We start from the raw sequence: 18,150 nt of genomic DNA, 5'->3' as shown, positions 1-18,150 counted from the left end.
GAAGAAAGACTTGTTAAAAGAAAATAGTTGACAATAAAAGAGCTTGCCATTTTTGTACGGTGGCTTCCGGCCTCTCTGCTCATTACATGGTCATTTGAGGTAGAGCGGCCTCAAGTTGATGCTGGCATAATTGTACACTTCGTAAAAAAGCGCAGCGTGATGCTGGGGGTTGATTGCGTGTCTTAGTTATCTATTTGTGTAAGTGTTCATTTGTCTCTGTGGGTGAGCTTTTCTGGTCCACCGTTCCTCATTTAGATTTTTTTATTGGTTTTTGCTGAAAAACAATAACCCGTCAATCACGTGTGCACAGTTGTCAGTATGGGATTTCCCGGTTTCATATCATGTGAAGGAAATGTGTGGACTTGGTGAGAATCAATGAACAGCCGAGGCAGCGCTGACAGAAACCATCTTTATTTGGATCACAATTCTTACAAACAGAAAATCCATCAGTTTATTTTGCCTTGATGACATCACAAACGGCGAGAGAAACATATTTTGAATAAACCCCTATCACGTCAATAAATCTAGACCAGGGGGCCTTGTATCTTTGGTGGAGACCCCCCCGCCCCAAGTGCTTTATTTAGGTTGTCCAGATGGACAAGAGGGTGGTGCCGTATGTTCCAGCAACTTAACGCGCTTGTGCCTGCTGGATGCCCTCTGGGCTTCTCCCGTGCTTCCCCGGCCAGCCTAACCAATGTGCAGACTACTGTACAACCACTACTTCCTGAACAGGTAGTCTGAACACTGGGCAGGCGGGCTGGGCTGAAGGATGCGGTGGAGATTTTTACTCATGCACACAAAGCGGTGCACGAAATTCAGCGCGCAGGTGCCGTCCGGGTTCATTCATGCAAACATCTGTGCGGACATACAAACAAAAAAAAAACAAAAAGGAATCTCTGGACCGTACTCACTGGTGATCCATTGCCAGACTCACTGCTCTGCTACAAAGTGCTGATCAGGTTGATTAAGCAGACGGGTGGAGAAACAACATGTGAGCGATGGATGGAGGGAGGAAAAGGAGGGAGGAGGAGGAGGAGGAGAGGTGAGACAGAGGTGATAGCCACTGATTGGCAGATTCCAAGACATTCCCTCATGGTTCCTGCTGCGAAAAGCAGTATTCCAGACTGAACTGGAGAGGAAACACAAGCCACAGGAAGACGGTTCGGGTGTTAAATGGAAACACAAGAAGAAGTGATGAATGGAGGAGTCCGAAGAGATCCACGTCTCACTCGGTAAAAGGCTCTTTTCCTGAAAAATCACGTGTTTTTCCGAAAAATCATTTCACAGAAATCAACCATGACAGATACAAAGCACACAAAGGGTCCCTATCGTGTGCACGTTCATACAATATAAACTTTTTCCCTTCTGACCTCTGAGGAAAGAATAAAGAAGAAAGGATGGTATTTCAAGATTATTTAAATGAAACAACGCAGACGGACACTGGAGGTTAACAACGGCGAGAAAACCGGCATTTAATTCTACGTAGCGTTCAACTTTTTCGTGAGTACGCCGGCCTATGTGTCTGTGACTCAGCGGATTGAATTAAATTTTCGATTTGAGATTAGAATACCTGTGATCGGGTCATCTCATCTATCTTCTTCACTGCGTCTTGATGCCAAAAGAGATGCGCCCCCCCCTCTCCCGCCGCTGCCCCCCGTCACCGAACAATATTTCATCTTCACCTCCCATCTTTCTCCGCTTCAACTCGGCCGCGCACTCGGGGCGAAGTCGAAAAAGTTAAATTTCAAAATGTGACTTTCGGTAACGGGACGCGGGAGTAGGGAGGGGGCATTTCGATGGATCTTCCATAGCTTTCCACGGCAAAAAAAAAGAAAAAAAAAAAAGGAAAAGACACTCCAGTTTCCAGCAAGGTGGAGCGGCTGGAGGCTTGACGTGGCAAAAAGACCGGCCACCAAGTTTCCCCTTCAAGACACAGAAGGAGAAAATGAGTGAGAGAGAGAGGAGATATGGAGGGAGAAGGAGGAGGAGCTCACCGGCCCCCATTTTTTCCCTTTCCTCTCCTCTTCCTCCTCTCTTCCCCTCCCTCCGTCTGCCCCCACACCCCCACCCCCGATCTGCTTCTTTCCCTCCTCACTGGCTTTCAGGGAGAAAGTGGAAGGCCAAAGGTGAACAGGAAGTGAGAGGCATTTACTCGGCGTGTAGGTTTGTCTGCGTGTCGTTAAAGTTCTGGAAGGCAGCGGACCTCCGGCGGCTCAGAGAGGAAAGATTTTGGGGAAGGGGGGGGGATGTGTGGATGCTTGCGCTCACACCGGAGCGCGAATCCCAACCACCTCCACCCAGCGTACGTGCGGGTTACAAATCACATCGCATTTTAAGCGTATGTGCAGATTGGGGATGTTTGAGTGATGGATGTGTGTGTGTAGGAGTGGGGCTGGATGAGAGCAGAGGCACCGCGGTCTTTGTAGCGAGGGCAGGAATGTCGGCGTTTTCTTGGCAAGCAGGAGGAGGCCTTGTAATAACTCCAGATGTGCAACCCTGTGGTCTCCATCTCTCTCTTGCTCCCTCTGTTTTTACTTCTAAAGCTGATTTCCTTTCCCTGTCAGACCTGAATAAAGAACCCTTTATGCAGCTCTGCAGCGTTCACAACACACACACACACACACACACACACACACACACTCACACACACGCACACACACACACATACACATACATACACACACACACACACGCACGTGCGCGAGTGCAGAGAGGGGGTTGTTTGCAAGAATGACATACTACTGGTAAATCAGAACCAGAGAAAGTGAGTGTGTGTGTGTGTGTGTGTGTGTGTGTTTGCATGAGTGTATTTGAAGAGGAAAAGACTGTGATTCACAGTTGCGACACAAGTAGTCAACAAGTAGAAGTTTGCCTCTTTCACCTCGCCCCTTTTACTCACACACTCGCGCGTGCACACACACACACGTACAAACACAGACCCACATCTACCATTCTTTGTTAACTGCTGGCACACAGGGGTAATCAATGCTAATGTTTCCAGGTGTGTGTGTGTGTGTGTGTGTGTGTGTGTGTGTGTGTGTGTGCAGAGGTGGCCGACGCCGCATGTTTGTTTTAGCTATGGTTTCTGAGCTCCAACCTGAGCTCCGAATCAAAGCACGCACAATCCCCCGAGGAGACGAGTCAGCAGTACTGGCAGGGAAGGAGGGATGCAGAGGGGGAAAGAAATGGAGAGTGAGAGACAAAAAAACCTTGAGATGAAAGAAAGATGTGAGTGAAATTTTTCAGGCGAAATGATACATAGCAAAAGAGGGAGTCTCTGTGGTGTAAAAATAAGACGCAAGTCAGAAAGAGAAGGGCAGAAATCATTGGCGTGGCAGTTAAATCAACAAAAAGTCTTCAGCAGGTTTCTCAGCAGCTCATATAAGTCAATCAGCCTTGTATTGATATAATATTTCTGACCCCTCAGTATTTTTCAGGTTAAATTGACACTGCCAGGGGTTAATACCCAGAAAAAACAAAATGCAAACAAAGAAAATGTAATTCACTTTTGACAACTTGTAATGATGGAAACGACATGGACTAAATCTCGAAAGAATCCAGAAAGCTAAACAACCGAAGAAACTGAAGTTTGAAAATTTCAAGGGATTTTGTCGGCGGATTTCCATATGTTTTTTATTGCAGTCAAAGCCTTACAGGAAATCATGATGGTGAAAAACAGTGGAAACACGAAACCAAACCGAGATTTTTGCTTTGGTTGTATCAATGATGTGTTTCGTTAAGTGTATTTATGTATTTCTGCGTGCATGTGGTTTAAATTGACCCCAAAATTGAACGGGCATGAATATGTGGCGGTATCGTAACTAGAGTGCGATTTACGTATTTATTTAATTGATTTTAAGCCAAGGCCGCATGAGGGGTGATTCTGTGCCGTGCGTGGACGGTTTTTCGCCGTCAAGCTGAGATGTAGAAACGTTGCAACCTCCTTAAGAATAGCAGCGGCCGAGTCAGACCCATGACTGCAAGCAGATCCCCGTGCAGATCACTGGGATCAGTGCGGGGTTCTGTCCCAGACTTAACACAGAAGCAGGCTGGATCTGCCTCCGTTCAAGTTTATGTCCTGCTGAAAGTATTTAATAATTATCGGTGTAATTATTAATTTATTCATATTTATGTGATTATGTATCGATCAATTAATTCTCTTATTTATTTACTAATGTATTTATATTTTCATTCATATGATTTTTAAATTATCTTTTCATTATAAATATTTTTTATTTATTTTGATTCATTTATTTTGATTTTTTTTCTTTTTAATTATTTTAGCTTATTTCTTCAATGAGATTTTTTTTCCTAGCCAAACGAACCGCCTCGATGGATTTCAGATCTTGTGAGTAAATTGAGAAAGAAATGCATATGAAGAAATATACAATTTGAAATTTGTGCAAAGTTTGGATAGGCTTTGGATAGGTGTTTGTGTGTGCGTTTTAATGACAGCTTAACAAAATCAGTTACAAGCAGGGATTGTGTGAGACGTGAGAGGTTTGAGATTTAGCCCTATGCTAAAGGCTAAAGGCTAAAGGCTAAGGGCTAAAGGCTAAAGGCTAAACGTCATGCTCCTAAAACTCCTACTTGTGACCTTCCTACCTGTACACCAATCCATTATCTCTTGATATGTCAACACCATAGCTTATATCAAGTTACATTTAGGCCCCCAAAACACTTTTTTTAAATAAATCAAGTCCAACTCCAGCCCCCTTGCCCCCCCTGGTAAACCCCATTCACGAAGTTCACGATAAGCAGCATCCCTATTACAAGTCAGTGTACCATCAAAATGAATCCCATACTGTTATTTAAGGTAAAATTGTTGCATAATGATAGCGCTAAATTTTGGGTTAGGGACTGGAAGGAGTGAATGTTAATGCTTTGGTGGGTGGGGGAGCTCTGTGGTGGCTGCACCAACATTGTTTCCACTGTTTGGATGACCAGGCAGGCAGTTTCCTCTTCAAAGTCTTAGTCAGTAAAGCTAGAAATACTGGAAAGGTATGCAGATACACACACACACACACACACACACACACACACACACACATAGAGAGCGCCGTGTTTGATCCCTTATCATTTTGCCATTGATAAGGTTTTGTTTTCACATTTTAAGTCTTAGGGTGCACGACACACACACTGTCACCGTGCCGGTATGCATGCGTTAGTATGAGATGGAAGCACTTCAGCGGAACCTCACAGCTACATTTCAAACTAGAAAATGGGATGTCAAATGACCGTCGGCGCCGCTGATTAAAAAGAATGAACTGCATGCAGCTTTGTTTTCATTGGTCCCTCTTTCACAGCCTTGAATTGTTATTTTTTAATTATCGTTCGATTTCCACGATGTAAACAGTGCACCTAAATGCCCCGAGGACACATTGAAAAAATAAATTCTGGCGCTCCCAAAGACAAAAGGGGGGTCGGTTTAGAACAGTCTGTCGGGATCTCCACATTGTTCCTCTTTCAGCGCTCTTTAAGTATTTGAGTATTTCAAATATACATACATAGTGGTGATAAGTCTCAAAGTAAACACGAATGGTTGAGCTGGCTTTGTTTCCCCTTTTGAGGAACGAAAAGTCAGAAGAGGCACGTCTGACATAAAACAAGCAAAAAATGATAAAAGGGAGAGGAAAAAAAAACAAAGAAGAAAGGGATTGAAGGAATTCTTTCTTTGTTGGATTAAATGTTTAATGGACAAACAATAGCATCGGTCCTTGTAAATTATTGTCTCGTTTGCGAGGGGAAACATGTTTAAAGGGGACTCGGGGCTGTAAAACCCAAGAGAGAGATGAATGATGGTCACAGCGTGTGGCGAGAGGGCAAACAGGCTGGAAGTTCATTCCCCTTGATTGATTAGATAAGTGGATATGTATGTTTTTCTTCCCTTTAAATTACTGTTTTCCCCCTGATTGTTCTCTACATATGAAGAGTTATACTCTCTTGTCAACACAGGAATTATGATAGCTCTGGATTAGTCAGAGACAGACACATGGCGTATAAAAAAAAAATTAGAAAAATAACCGCAGTGGTGTGCATTTAATGTCTTTTGGCATATTGTATTTGTATATTTTGTGAATATGTGTGTGTGTGTGTGTGTGTATGTGTGTATGGGCGAGTATGAGCCGGCCAAGTTTCATTACTGGAACTTTTGTGGCTTTCGAGCCGCAGATAGTTCTTAACGGCAAAAGGGAAAAATAATAATAATCCAAGGTATTTCAATATATTCCTTACGCTTCCTGCCAGCAGCCATTGCCCCCGGGCACCATGGTGATGGAGCTCTAATCGAATCACCGAACGTTCCCCAAAAGCCTTGTCTCCTTATTTTTTTGTACAATTCTTTTTGTTATTTGTGCAAAAAAAGTGGCTTGAGGAAAATGAACAACTGGCGAAAAATAAACTTTAAAAAGAAAGGAATTAAAAAATTCAGCGGGAGATTAAAAAAACATAAGTAAATGTAAACGTTGCTGAAAATTAGCTTATCAGAATGAAATGGCCTGAATATTTGAGGGAAATAAACCTGCCAATACAAATGAGAATTACAGCTTAAAAGTGTACACATAACTCTGTAACTGTAATTTCATTTATTTCTGTCCTGCAACTGTTGTTTGTGCCCGAGGGTCAGGTAATGTAAGGATGTCTGCAATGTAGCACCGCGGGGTCAGGCAAGGGACGGGCGGAGGCATTCGGGGTCTTCCGGGATCCTGCAGGATAGAGAGTGTGGAGCACAGTTAGGGGGTCGGGGACTGACAGGACGGCAACAACTCACCATAAGGACTCGGGATCTTCTCGGATCTCCTTGTGGGGTCAGCAATGTAGGACAAGGGGTCAGGCAACGGACGGACGGAGGCCTTCATGATCTTCTTGGATCCTCGAGGATAGGGAGTTTGCAGCGCAGGGGGTGTCAGGGACTGGAAGAATGTCAACAACGCAGCACAAGGAGTCAGGATCTTTCTGGATCTTCCAGGATCTTCTTGCGTAAACTAGGGAAAGGCCTTCGAGCACTGGAAAGCGCCGGGTTTAAATACTCTACGGGGGCTGGAAAGAGGTTTGCAGCAAAAGCATACCTGCGTAAAACTATTCAACCTGCAAGGGCAAGAGGACACGGAAGAGGAAAACAAAGCGTCTGAAAATGATGGGATGCAAAGGGACGACACTCCTGATCATTTGTGATACACTGGAATAAAAAAAGAAAACGCATTCACATCCTCCTGGCAGGTTGTGATGGAAAATCAGGAATGTCATGTCAAAACATGGAGTAAACTATGTACGTCTTATCATGATCGAGCAAAAATCCTTGAAGAAGACAAAAAAAAAAAGAAAACAATACAGAAAAACGAGATGGAAACTTTCTATGCCACAAATAGCTGAGACCTTGACCATCAGATCCGTCTGAACCCAAAGGAACAAAAAAAAAAATTCAAGTTGGGTTTTAGAAACATATGATTCATGACACGACTGGAAAAGTGGCCACGGCGGTTGGCTTTCGAACAATGTGCTTGGAAAATTCAGTCACGATTGGGCCAAAATCTGTCGGATAAACCGAAAAACATAAAGCTCCGAACTTCCCAGGCTGCCTGCAGGGTTCAAAAGTTACAAGGCAAAAGGTAAAATTATTATTTAAGAGGGCAAATCGGGCGGTTGTGTTTTGGACTCCGGGGTAGCGGTAGGGATAAATTTCATCGCTGCAGATTTTATGGTTTCTGAAACTTTTAGGGCAGAAGTAGTCAGAAGTAATAATAATCCTCACAGTTTCAATAGGTTCCTCTCACGTCAAGCCAGAAGCCAATGGCCTGGCACTTTCGTGTGACCCTTTCCCTCCTCCCTTCACTTGGACCCGGCGACGACTGGCACCATCGCGTCATGAATTACCTATTACCTTTTTTTTTTTTCTAATTTAATAATACAGCACTTGCACGTTTGATTAAGAAGTGTGAATTTTATATCCCAGCGGTTCCTTTTTATTGTGGAAAAGTGAATTTGCCTCTGAGTGTAGTGAGATCACACGCCACTAATGATCCGCCAGGTCCCGTTTTCCAGCAAAGGCGGGAGCGCGGGCTGGAAAGAGAAAGGTCAAGCATCGACTGTCTAAAAAAAGATTACTTTATGATGCAGAAAAGCTGAAATTAGGGGATTCCCCCAAAACTTTCTGCCGCACTCTGCGTTTGCGCTACGAGTTAGCGTTGGAGAGAAAACCTCTCCCAACATGCCGACCACATGTGACTTCAAAATCGGCTCGTTTTTGCACATGTGAACGTTTAACCCTGAATGTGTTCCGACGTCAAGCTCTAACCTTCAGATGTGAGTGTTTTGCTGTTCCCAATTATACGTTTTTCACGTTTTGTAATGGCGCTCAATTGAACACGTTTCAAGAAAACGGTGGCGTTCGGTGCATCATGCGGAGGGTGTATTATAAAACATCGTTACCAACACGTCTCCGGGATCGTCATCCTCCGAGAGCTTTGTGCTGAGTGTGCAGTCGGCAAACATTTGCTCGCTTTCAGACAGGAGTCACTGGACGTCTGGGGATTTCAACACGTGTTTATGTGGTTTGTAGACTTGGCCCCCTCCTCCCCAACTCTCCACCCTTGTTCTCTGACTCTTTGGTGGTCACTCGGTGATTGATCACATGTCCCAGGTAGCCCCTGAGGTTGTAACACTGACTCTGTAGAAGCAAACTCAAAGCCGGTCATTAACTTCTTAGCAATTAGCTGCTAAACAGGAAGTTGACGCTGAGCTCCCGACCGAGCCTCTCACTCTGAATGTGTCATTGTCGTGCAGCCGCATTGTTTCCCCTCCCTGGGGGGAGGTTTATTTTAGTCCGGCTTCGCTCCCAGGGGAACGACGCACACACGCGGGGAATCGGCGCGTTTATCTCGTCCAAACCGGACGGGGTGTGATTAGATTTTGACCCCTGTGGTTGAAAAACGGGCAACGCCGTGATCGGGTAGCTCCCTCGGAAGCGCCGGACACTGGTACGGCCGCGGCCATTTTTTTTTCTGTGCGGATAAATCACCAACAGCTGCGTGTTTCTTTTTTTTTTTTACATGCCGTCCTGGAATAGCCCCGAATGTTTCTTCTCGTGATTGTAAATCAATCTAATTCGGTGCTTGCTGATTTAAGCGTTGACAACATGTGGTCTTACTTGAAATAAAGTCAAAATGATAGAGTCAAATCAGGCTGCTGCAGATGATAATTCTGCCGCTTTTGAAAAAGACGTATTAGCAGCAGAAGAGAGTGGATTTTTTTTGATGATATTACATTTCGGGATGTGCTTATCCTACAACTATGGTCTGCTTCTGATGTCTCAAATAACAGTTTGCTGATCCAGTTACCGATAGCAGCCTTCCAGACTGTCAGCATACCCAAATTAAAATACATTTATTGTCATATATTGCCTGTCGTAGTTTTACTGTTGGCAGCGTTTGATAAAAGTCCTATTTTCCGATGGATCGTTGGCTGTTTTACCGGGCGAACATAGGTCTGCGTCAATGTACTACTAATGAACTTTTAAGAAATATGTATAATCTGGATCAAGTTGGTTAAGGTAAGGATAAAGCTTTTCCGCCAAGTGTTCAGTGACAAACACTCTCATCAAAAATTGCTTACTTTTCATTTACCGGACCATTTGCAAGTCTCGCATCATCTTTACGCCCCTTTCCGTCCAGACCGCACGTGACTCAGAGATAGGCTCTGTGTTCAATTTCTTTTTAAAGACAGAACTCTATAGGGGAACGTGAAAAGAATGGAGGGAAAGAGAGATGGAAGGAGGTGAGGAGGAGGGTTGTGAAAATTGCCGTTGGCCGCCACCCAGGGCCCAGTCTTTGCGGTAATGAAGGGTTCGAGGCAGTGTTATTGCTCCCAGATGCCGTGCGGCTTCTCCGCGGCTCCTTTGATGCACGGCCCGAGTCACCAGGACTTTTCTATCAGACTCGGTCGACATTCACACCACCGCACACAAACATACAGGCATGCAGCTCTTAAAACAACATGGATGCCATAAACGACCAAGTTTTTGGTTTTGCCCACTGAACTTCTCTGATTTGTCGCAAAGTGTTAATTGGACTTAGTGTACTTGTTATGCATCGTGCGTTCGAGTGCGTCTGTGTGTGTGAGGGCATATTTCGTCTCCGTGTTTTAATCGTGTTCAAGACTTTTTTAGATGGTGTGCAGAGCGGTGGTGCGTATTTATGAATTCAAAAGTGAACTTCCTTTGGCTTTTTATAATGAGCCTGCTATTACTCACTAGCAAAACAAAGCAATGGAAAGTCCTTTGCTCACATAACTGTGCCAGACACCACAGGCTACAGTGCCTACTAAGGGTACTGCCTGTATACCTTAGTGTGCGCGCATGTGCATGTGCATGTGTGTGAGTGTACGCACTATTGTGACCTCTCATCGACCGTTTCTTGCACGAAAACCCACCTTGTTGGGACAAATGGTCTTTGCTTGTCTTTACCTGCCGCAATACAGGGAGTTGTATTATCCAAAACAATTGGAGTTTAAGTTAAAGTTAAGCATTAATAAATCTGAGCTGGAAATTCAAGGAAATGTAATATCCTAAGAGGCTGTCAAGGTTCACCATACAACACTATTCCAAATATATACACACACACACACACACACACACACACACACACACACACACAGCATTTAGTGTAAATTTCAGCTCATTGGGTAAAACTAGTAACACCGTCCTGCTTATGTGCATAGCGTCTTGCCCGAAGAACGGGAATCGAGAAATGTCTCCAAACTGGAATGTAACTACGAGGCCCCCGACGCTAGATGTTTCTCGTAAATGCTCTCCTGTCTGTCTTGACAGTGAGAAACCCTTGTGTCCGTGCCTCTGGAAACCCGCAACGATTGGAGGAAATGATGCGTTCATTTCACCAGAGAGCCGAAGGAGCACGCTTCAGTGTTTGTGAAATTATCATTTCAAAGTTGGAAACATCTTCTGGCACAACAAGAGCTGAAATGACGTGTATTTGTCGCTCTGTGTGACTAATTCCGGCATATTTGACACTGAGCTCATGCATCTGCAAGGGCGGTATGAGAAAATCTTTAATCGTTGTTCATTCATTCATTATCTATATCGCTTATCCTGCACCGAGGAGCCTGGATCCCATCCCAATTGACATCGGGGAGAGAGGCGGGGTTCGCCAGTTGATGGCAGGGCCACGTATAGAGACGGACGCCGTTCACTCCCTCGTTCACACGACCGGGTAATTTCTCAGATGAAACTCCTGTTTTTGGACTGTGGGAGGAAACCAAAGAACCTGGAAGAACCCACCCAGGCACAGGGAGAACATGGAGACTCCACACATATCATCCACACAAAACACGGACCTTTTTGCTGTGTGGCGGAAGCACTAACCACTTAACTGATGTACAGCCCAGATCTTTATTCTAGCAATATAAAATAAGTTTTCTTGTAACATTGAACACCCCATTGTATATTTAACTTTTTTTTCCAAAGAAAACTTGTACATTGATTTTAAGCACTGGCAAAAAACAAAACAAAAGTGTATTGATAAGTACCTATCCAGTCTTGTCTTATTCTTCCATTCACACACACTGTGGGTGTAATAGTTGTGTGTGTGTGTGTGTGAATGTTTCTTCTTCAAGTATCTCTCTTTGAATTTAGCTCGCATAATATGTATGTTTTCAAGTCTCACAGCCGCTTCGCATAGTGATAACACACACACACACACACACACACACACACATACATGGAAGTATACACATGTTCGAGTTTATTTTCCCCAAGTGAGGCCCTCTCCATGTTGATTAATGTAAACATAGAGGAAGTCTCCTGACAGTTAAGTGGTGGTGAAACCATCCCACAAATATACCTTCCTGGCTGCGCGTGCCTGCGTTAGTGTGTGTCGGTCTTTGGGAAGCTGACTCACCGAGGGCCGAGCGGATCTCGTGCAAAGAGATCAAACCCAATACGAATCTCGCAAACGTCATGTGTGTGATATTTGTATCTGTTTGTTTTCACGTGTGTCTCTGGGGTCGGGGTGTTTTGCCTGCTTCTGCTGTCTGGCTTTTATTGGACCATATGGCAAAGTGTTCATCTCCAAGCACTACATACACACACACACACACACACACACACACACACACACACTTGGAAATGCATGCATACGTGTAAGATGGGCTGAGGATCACATCATTCTAAAAGAAATTGGATTTTTTTGTTGTTCTTCTAGACAATATGTTTGTTTTCGTGCTTGTAACCGGTGTCTGATGAGACCCTTTCTTATTTTCTATTATGTCAAGCTTGTTGCATCACGTACACACAGCCTTATGGTCACCCTTTGGAGTTCAGTCTCTCTGTACTTTCCCTGAATTAAGCACATACCAGTCCACCAAGCGTCCCTCCACCCCTCCTCCCCCCCGACCCCGACCCCCTGTTCCAACTCTCCTGACTGGATTTACTGGCCAGAAGAGAGGAAAAAGTATGAATCAGTCACTCCCGGGGAGAGGGAAAAGCCAGAAAGCCAAGGAACAAGGGGGAAAGAGAGGAAGAAAAAAAATAATGAGAAGGGAGGATGAAAAGTAGGAAGACAAAGAGGGAGAAGTAGTGAATAAATGAACTTCTTTACCCTCGGTGATGTCAGCATTCAGCAGTCTGGAGCGACTTCTTGTTTAGTTCTTTTTTTTTTTTTCTGTAGGTCAGACACCTGGGCACACTGACGTTGCCAAATGTGTGTGTTTGTGAGTTTTTACATGCATTTAGGGGATATGACCATTTGGCTGCACAGGTCATAAATCCTTTGATGAAGGAATTGGGTTGCACATACACATGCACGCTCATACACACACACACACACACACACACACACACACACACACACACACACACACACACACACACACACACACACACACACACGTTGGTTTGGGCTGGGCCGGCCTGTGGTTAGCTATCCAGATGGTTTTAAGGTTAGTTAGAGACTACACTTAAAGGTACTGTTTGCAACCAAAACCGGCTGCATGTGTATGTTTCATGTGTGTGTCTGTGTGTAAATGAGTGCATGTCTGTGTGTGTGTGTGTGTGTGTGTGTGTGTGCGTGGTTGGGTTTGACTCAACCTGTGCTATTTTTAGTTTCCCATTTTGTTAATTCTAATTTTACTGTTGATTGTAAAACGCTCCTGTACACACTAACGCGAACACCACTCACTGTGTGGACACACACACACACACACACACACATGGAAATGTTGTGTTTCTATTCCTCAGTCTCTTGTTACCACATGTTCAAGGGTACTTCCATGTGCATGCATGTGTGTGTGAATATTTTTTTCTGTGTATGTGTGTGTGACATTGCAAAGATGAGACTTGTGTGACTGAGCTGAATAACGTGAAGGTTTCCTGATTCCTAAATGGTTGGATGTCTGGATATCATATGTGGTGCACAGATTTACAAGTACAAACTTTTTTTTTTCACTGGAACGTGGCCTCTCTCCCTCTCTTTTTGTACGTGTGTGTTTCTCATTTATTGCCCCCCCCCCCTTTTTTTTGTTCACTCTCAACTGTAATCAAAACCACAGACTCGAGGACTGTGCACAACTTTCCCATTCGTCTCTTGTCTCTGTTTTTTTGGGCCTGCCGTTAAATTTAATATGCGAGCATCTACTCCCAACTTCCTCCTGTATCTTTTTTCAGCTTTTTGCCTCTGTCCGTGCACTTTCTGCGATACATTCCTCCCAAGCTGCTGTTTTTGTATCTTATTTTGCGTTGTATTTATACACTGCATAGATCTTGTCTGTGTTAGCAGGGAAACTATACATTCAATCAACCGAGACCAATTGCTTGTGGATTTCAATCTGTATGCACTCAATTCAACCAATTTTTTTTCCTAATAATGTTGTTACAAATATATTTATATTCTTCTAAGCAGGCATCAACTCATACATACCCCTTGCAAAAAACCCCTTCGAGCGCATGCATGTCACCACTGTGTCTCTCTTCCACCTCCTGCAGGAAAAGGAGAAGAAGTACATGCTGCAGGTTGATAACCTGAAGTTGAGGGACGTGGAGAAGGGCTTCATGTCCAGCAAGCATATTTTTGCCCTCTTTAACACCGAGCAGAGGTTTGAGTGCTTTTCATTAACATTTTTCTCCTTAAAAATGCACTTAAATATTACTACGATTACATCTTATATCATTACAAATTAGAATAGACGTTCCTTGTACATTCTGATTCTGTTTAAATACAACTTGTACTTTTAGTATGAATGTGAATTAGAGGGATGACATTTTTTTTCAAATATAAATTCATCTGATTATTTTTTTTGTGATGCCAAAAGTGTTTTTTAAAAAGGATATTACTTGATGGTCCCATGGACCTTACCTAAAAATCAATATGAAATTACAAAACAAATTTAAAGTTAAATTGTTCTCCACCATACTGCCAATTAAGTGAATATATCTTTATTGTTTATATGGTGCATAATTTTTTTTTTTTAGATGAATAGTTCACGAGCTCCATCGGTAACGACGGCTATTTAATATTTGGTTTGTTTATGTCTTTCCACATCAACCGGCTTTATTGCATTGCTGTGGGTTTTATTGTATTAAAAACAAGTAAAATCAGAATTAAAAATTTACATTACATAGATGTGGCGGGTTTTTACGAAAACAGTGAAACGACAATAGAACTATTATTTTAACGGTTGCTCTTGTTGTGTGCCTGAAGGAACGTGTACAAGGACTACCGTCAGCTGGAGCTGGCCTGTGAGAGTCAAGAGGATGTTGATGCGTGGAAGGCCTCCTTCCTCCGTGCTGGAGTTTACCCTGAACGTGTCACGGTAAAACGGTGTAATCATATTTATCTGCAAAAAAAATATATACAATACATGTATGTATATATGTATGTATAAAGTAAACGGCTTTATACATACATACATACATACATACATACATACATACATATGAATCCGTTCGGAAACAAAAAGTTCTTTCACCTTGTCTAAATCCTGGAAGGACAAACCTTCCAGAACTGCCTGCTAAGTCTTTTTCGGTGTTGTCCAACATCTCATTTTGACATCTGTCCTCTTTGCATATCTGTTTTCTCCATCGCTCTTTGACCATGTAGGAGAAGGAAGGAAAGGTATGTCATTCTGCTTGACATCCCGCTTTTCATGCCGCTCCTCTGTCTTCTACAATATATCCCCCCTGAATCTTTGCAGTGGTTGTATTTTGGATGATTGTGTGTGACTTTAAATAGCTGTGATAATTATTATGCGGTACCGGCCTGGCAGTAATGGCAGGTGGTAGCATTGCAAATATGAAAACAAAAGAAATTAAAGTCACATCAATAGAGGGAATGCTATTGTCTGCTATTTAAACTGTTAAAACACATTGTTTTGTTTGTATACCTAACCATGTGGTGTCTCCCCGCACTCCCCCAGAGCGATGGAGGTGACGAAAACGGCTCCGATAGCTTCGTGCACAGCATGGATCCTCAGCTGGAAAGGCAGGTGGAGACCATCCGTAACCTGGTGGACTCCTACATGGCCATCGTCAACAAGACCGTGCGCGACCTGATGCCCAAGACTATAATGCACCTGATGATCAATAACGTGAGTCCTCATTTTGCTAAAACAGGGTGAACTGACCTGAAACATATTTTTGAGAGCGAGCAGCAGAAATAAAAAACTGCATGTAGCTGTGGCAATGTATTCAAAAGCTGATGAAAATACTGATGAAAATGGATAAATGTAACAGCTAATATAATTATTGAGAAATTTTAAAAGTTAATTGGCTCCTCGGAATATTGATAATTTAAATGTAATTTGTTCCATTATTGCAAGATAGACAGTTCTGACGTATTTACAATACTGCATCATTTTTGATGCATTTCATCCAAAATGAATCATAATTTCGGATTCAATTTTGAGGATTTCTCGACTGAATGGGAACGGTCACATTTTATTTTCTCCAACTTGTTTCCAATTCAGACGAAGGAGTTCATCAATGCCGAGCTGCTGGCCCAGCTGTACTCCTGTGGCGACCAGAACACCCTGATGGAAGAGTCTCAGGAACAAGCCCATCATCGCGACGAGATGCTGCGTATGTACCATGCCCTGCGAGAGGCCCTGGGCATCGTCGGTGACATCAGCACCTCCACCGTAAGCACGTCCATGCCGCCGCCGGTGGATGACTCCTGGCTGCAAGTGCAGCGAGGCGGCTCGGGGGGAAGGTGAGGGACGATGATCTCCTTAACAGATGAAGCCACTGAACCTGCATGGTACACATCATTAAATGATAGGTGAACTATTAAAGTCCATCCGTTCTGTGCGTGCTTCCTCTCCACCAGATCTCCAGCCACTAGTCCGACGCCAAACCGTCGGGCTCCGCCAGGACCCCCTGCTCGTCCAGGCTCCCGCGGCCCACCCCCAGGGCCCCCTCCGTCGGGCGGCCCCCCTGTCCCGTCACGTCCCGGAGCTTCTCCAGACCCTTACAGCGGGCCCCCGCCCACAGTGCCCTCCCGGCCTAACCGCGCACCTCCAAGTGTGCCCAGGTGAGTGAAAAGGTCGCAGCCCATTCCACCTCTTTCGGTCTCTGCATTCAAAGCACAGCAGTTCGAACCTAAAGTGTGGAAAATCTCTGTTGCTAAGGGGGATGTGAGAACATCTGGATGAGGGGATGAAGAAGGTAAATTTAGGATAGAGGAATAGATAGCGAATTAGACAAATTGATCCTTTTCAGTAAGAATCCCTCCGATTTCCAAACCCACCCCCCACTGTCCCTGGAAAACTAAACCCGATAGCATGCGAATAATGATTGGTGTTTATGTATAAACTATAACTGAAAAACATACTAAAAATATTTTTTAAACAATTATAACTATTTGTGAGGTGGTCGTGACATCCACAGTCACAATAAGTGGATTATTTTACAGTGCTAGTTACCCGCTCACACACACACACACACACACACACACACACACACCTCAGTGCTTAAAAGCATGCCAATAAAAGGAATAAAGGATCAAAATATATCATATTTCTCGGTTTTCCATTAATTTATGACTCCTTTGCTGCAGTTGGCCTTGTGTTTACCCAGCAAAGCATTTCCATCTAGTCCTGTTATGAGAGTAGCAGCTTTCCTCTCTTACTGTCCGAGCCCCTTGGGCGAATGAGTGCAGTTCTCCCTGCATGATCAAACAAAAATCTATCTACATATTGATTACGATAAAAATTTTCTTCCAAATCCAAATCATTCCTCTATCTCCTGACGCATCCTGAATGAGAGCTGAGCCCATTTGACGTTTTCCTGCGTTGTAACTGTTTGCGCTCCTGCTCTCTTGTCCCGCTCCTCATCCCCTTTCTTCCAAACCTCTGTCCTGCACATCGCTATGGTTCCTTTGTTTTTACAGAATCACTATCACTGACCAATGAGGACTAACTTTTCTGGTATGTTGGGTTCAATCTTCATCGCAAACGTCATCACGGCCATCCATACCGCTCCTCTCTTCCTCTCAAAGCCGTTGATTCATTGCATGATGTTTTCTTTTACATTCCTTTTTTTGCTTTACTTTGATTTCTTCTTCTTAGAATTCTGCATGGGAGAACACATACACGCAGTTCGGGGAGCGTGTGTGTGTGTGTGAGCTTCACACAGGAACTGTATTGGGATACCCGGGCGTCAACTCAATACTTCAATTGTTTTGTGTCGTTTGCTGTTATTATGTCGTGGTGTAATTGCGTCGACATGTCACATGTTCACTGTGAGTCAGGCCGGAATCAAGCAAGTGCACTCTAAAGTTATTTACTGCGGATAAAGAGCATTCTTTAATTCCCCTTTGGCTTAGGAATCTTTAAATCATATAGTGTCTTCATGAAGCACCCGTCTTTTGGATCAAAGATCAATATTTCCTCTTCCGATTGTTTCAGATTCATTTTAGAACATAGTTCACCGCTAAATTGAGAAAAAATAACCTTTTTAATTTATATTTTAGTCACAAAAATCTCTTTTAGATCTCATTTAAGTAATTTAATTTCAAATTTTTAATGCAAATTTTCAAATTTGTAATGACAGCACAGCGGTTCGTGCCCTGGCTGGATTCTGACAGGTGTGTGGAGTCTCCATGTTCTCCTCTTATTCCTCCCGTAGTCCGGAAACATGCAGGAGGTTCA

At 43.6% G+C, this 18,150-nt stretch overlaps 1 protein-coding gene across 12 annotated transcripts in view; it reads left to right on the top strand.

Moving 5' to 3' along the window:
* Positions 1 to 18,150, top strand: part of dnm1a (dynamin 1a) — a 51,886-nt gene that overhangs the window by 28,951 nt on the left and 4,785 nt on the right. For 5 of the 12 annotated variants that reach the window (XM_086152155.1, XM_086152146.1, XM_086152154.1 and 2 more), the window contains 6 exons: positions 13,991 to 14,100; positions 14,706 to 14,817; positions 15,105 to 15,119; positions 15,421 to 15,591; positions 15,970 to 16,211; positions 16,329 to 16,532. In XM_086152155.1, the coding sequence (XP_086008281.1) occupies positions 13,991 to 14,100; positions 14,706 to 14,817; positions 15,105 to 15,119; positions 15,421 to 15,591; positions 15,970 to 16,211; positions 16,329 to 16,532 (854 nt within the window). Of the gene's footprint in view, positions 1 to 13,990; positions 14,101 to 14,705; positions 14,818 to 15,104; positions 15,120 to 15,420; positions 15,592 to 15,969; positions 16,212 to 16,328; positions 16,533 to 16,629; positions 16,667 to 17,390; positions 17,428 to 18,150 lie in introns of all 12 variants that reach the window. The other 7 variants (XM_086152158.1, XM_086152157.1, XM_086152149.1 and 4 more) reach the window with 3 other exon arrangements.

This window comes from Fistularia commersonii, chromosome 9 (genome assembly GCF_037954325.1).
Source record: "Fistularia commersonii isolate RoL2024-O1a breed Wild chromosome 9, RoL_Fcom_v1.0, whole genome shotgun sequence".
In the NCBI taxonomy this organism is placed as follows: domain Eukaryota; kingdom Metazoa; phylum Chordata; class Actinopteri; order Syngnathiformes; family Fistulariidae; genus Fistularia; species Fistularia commersonii.
Note: the sequence above shows the minus strand (reverse complement) of the source record. Positions and strands in the feature narration are given on the sequence as shown.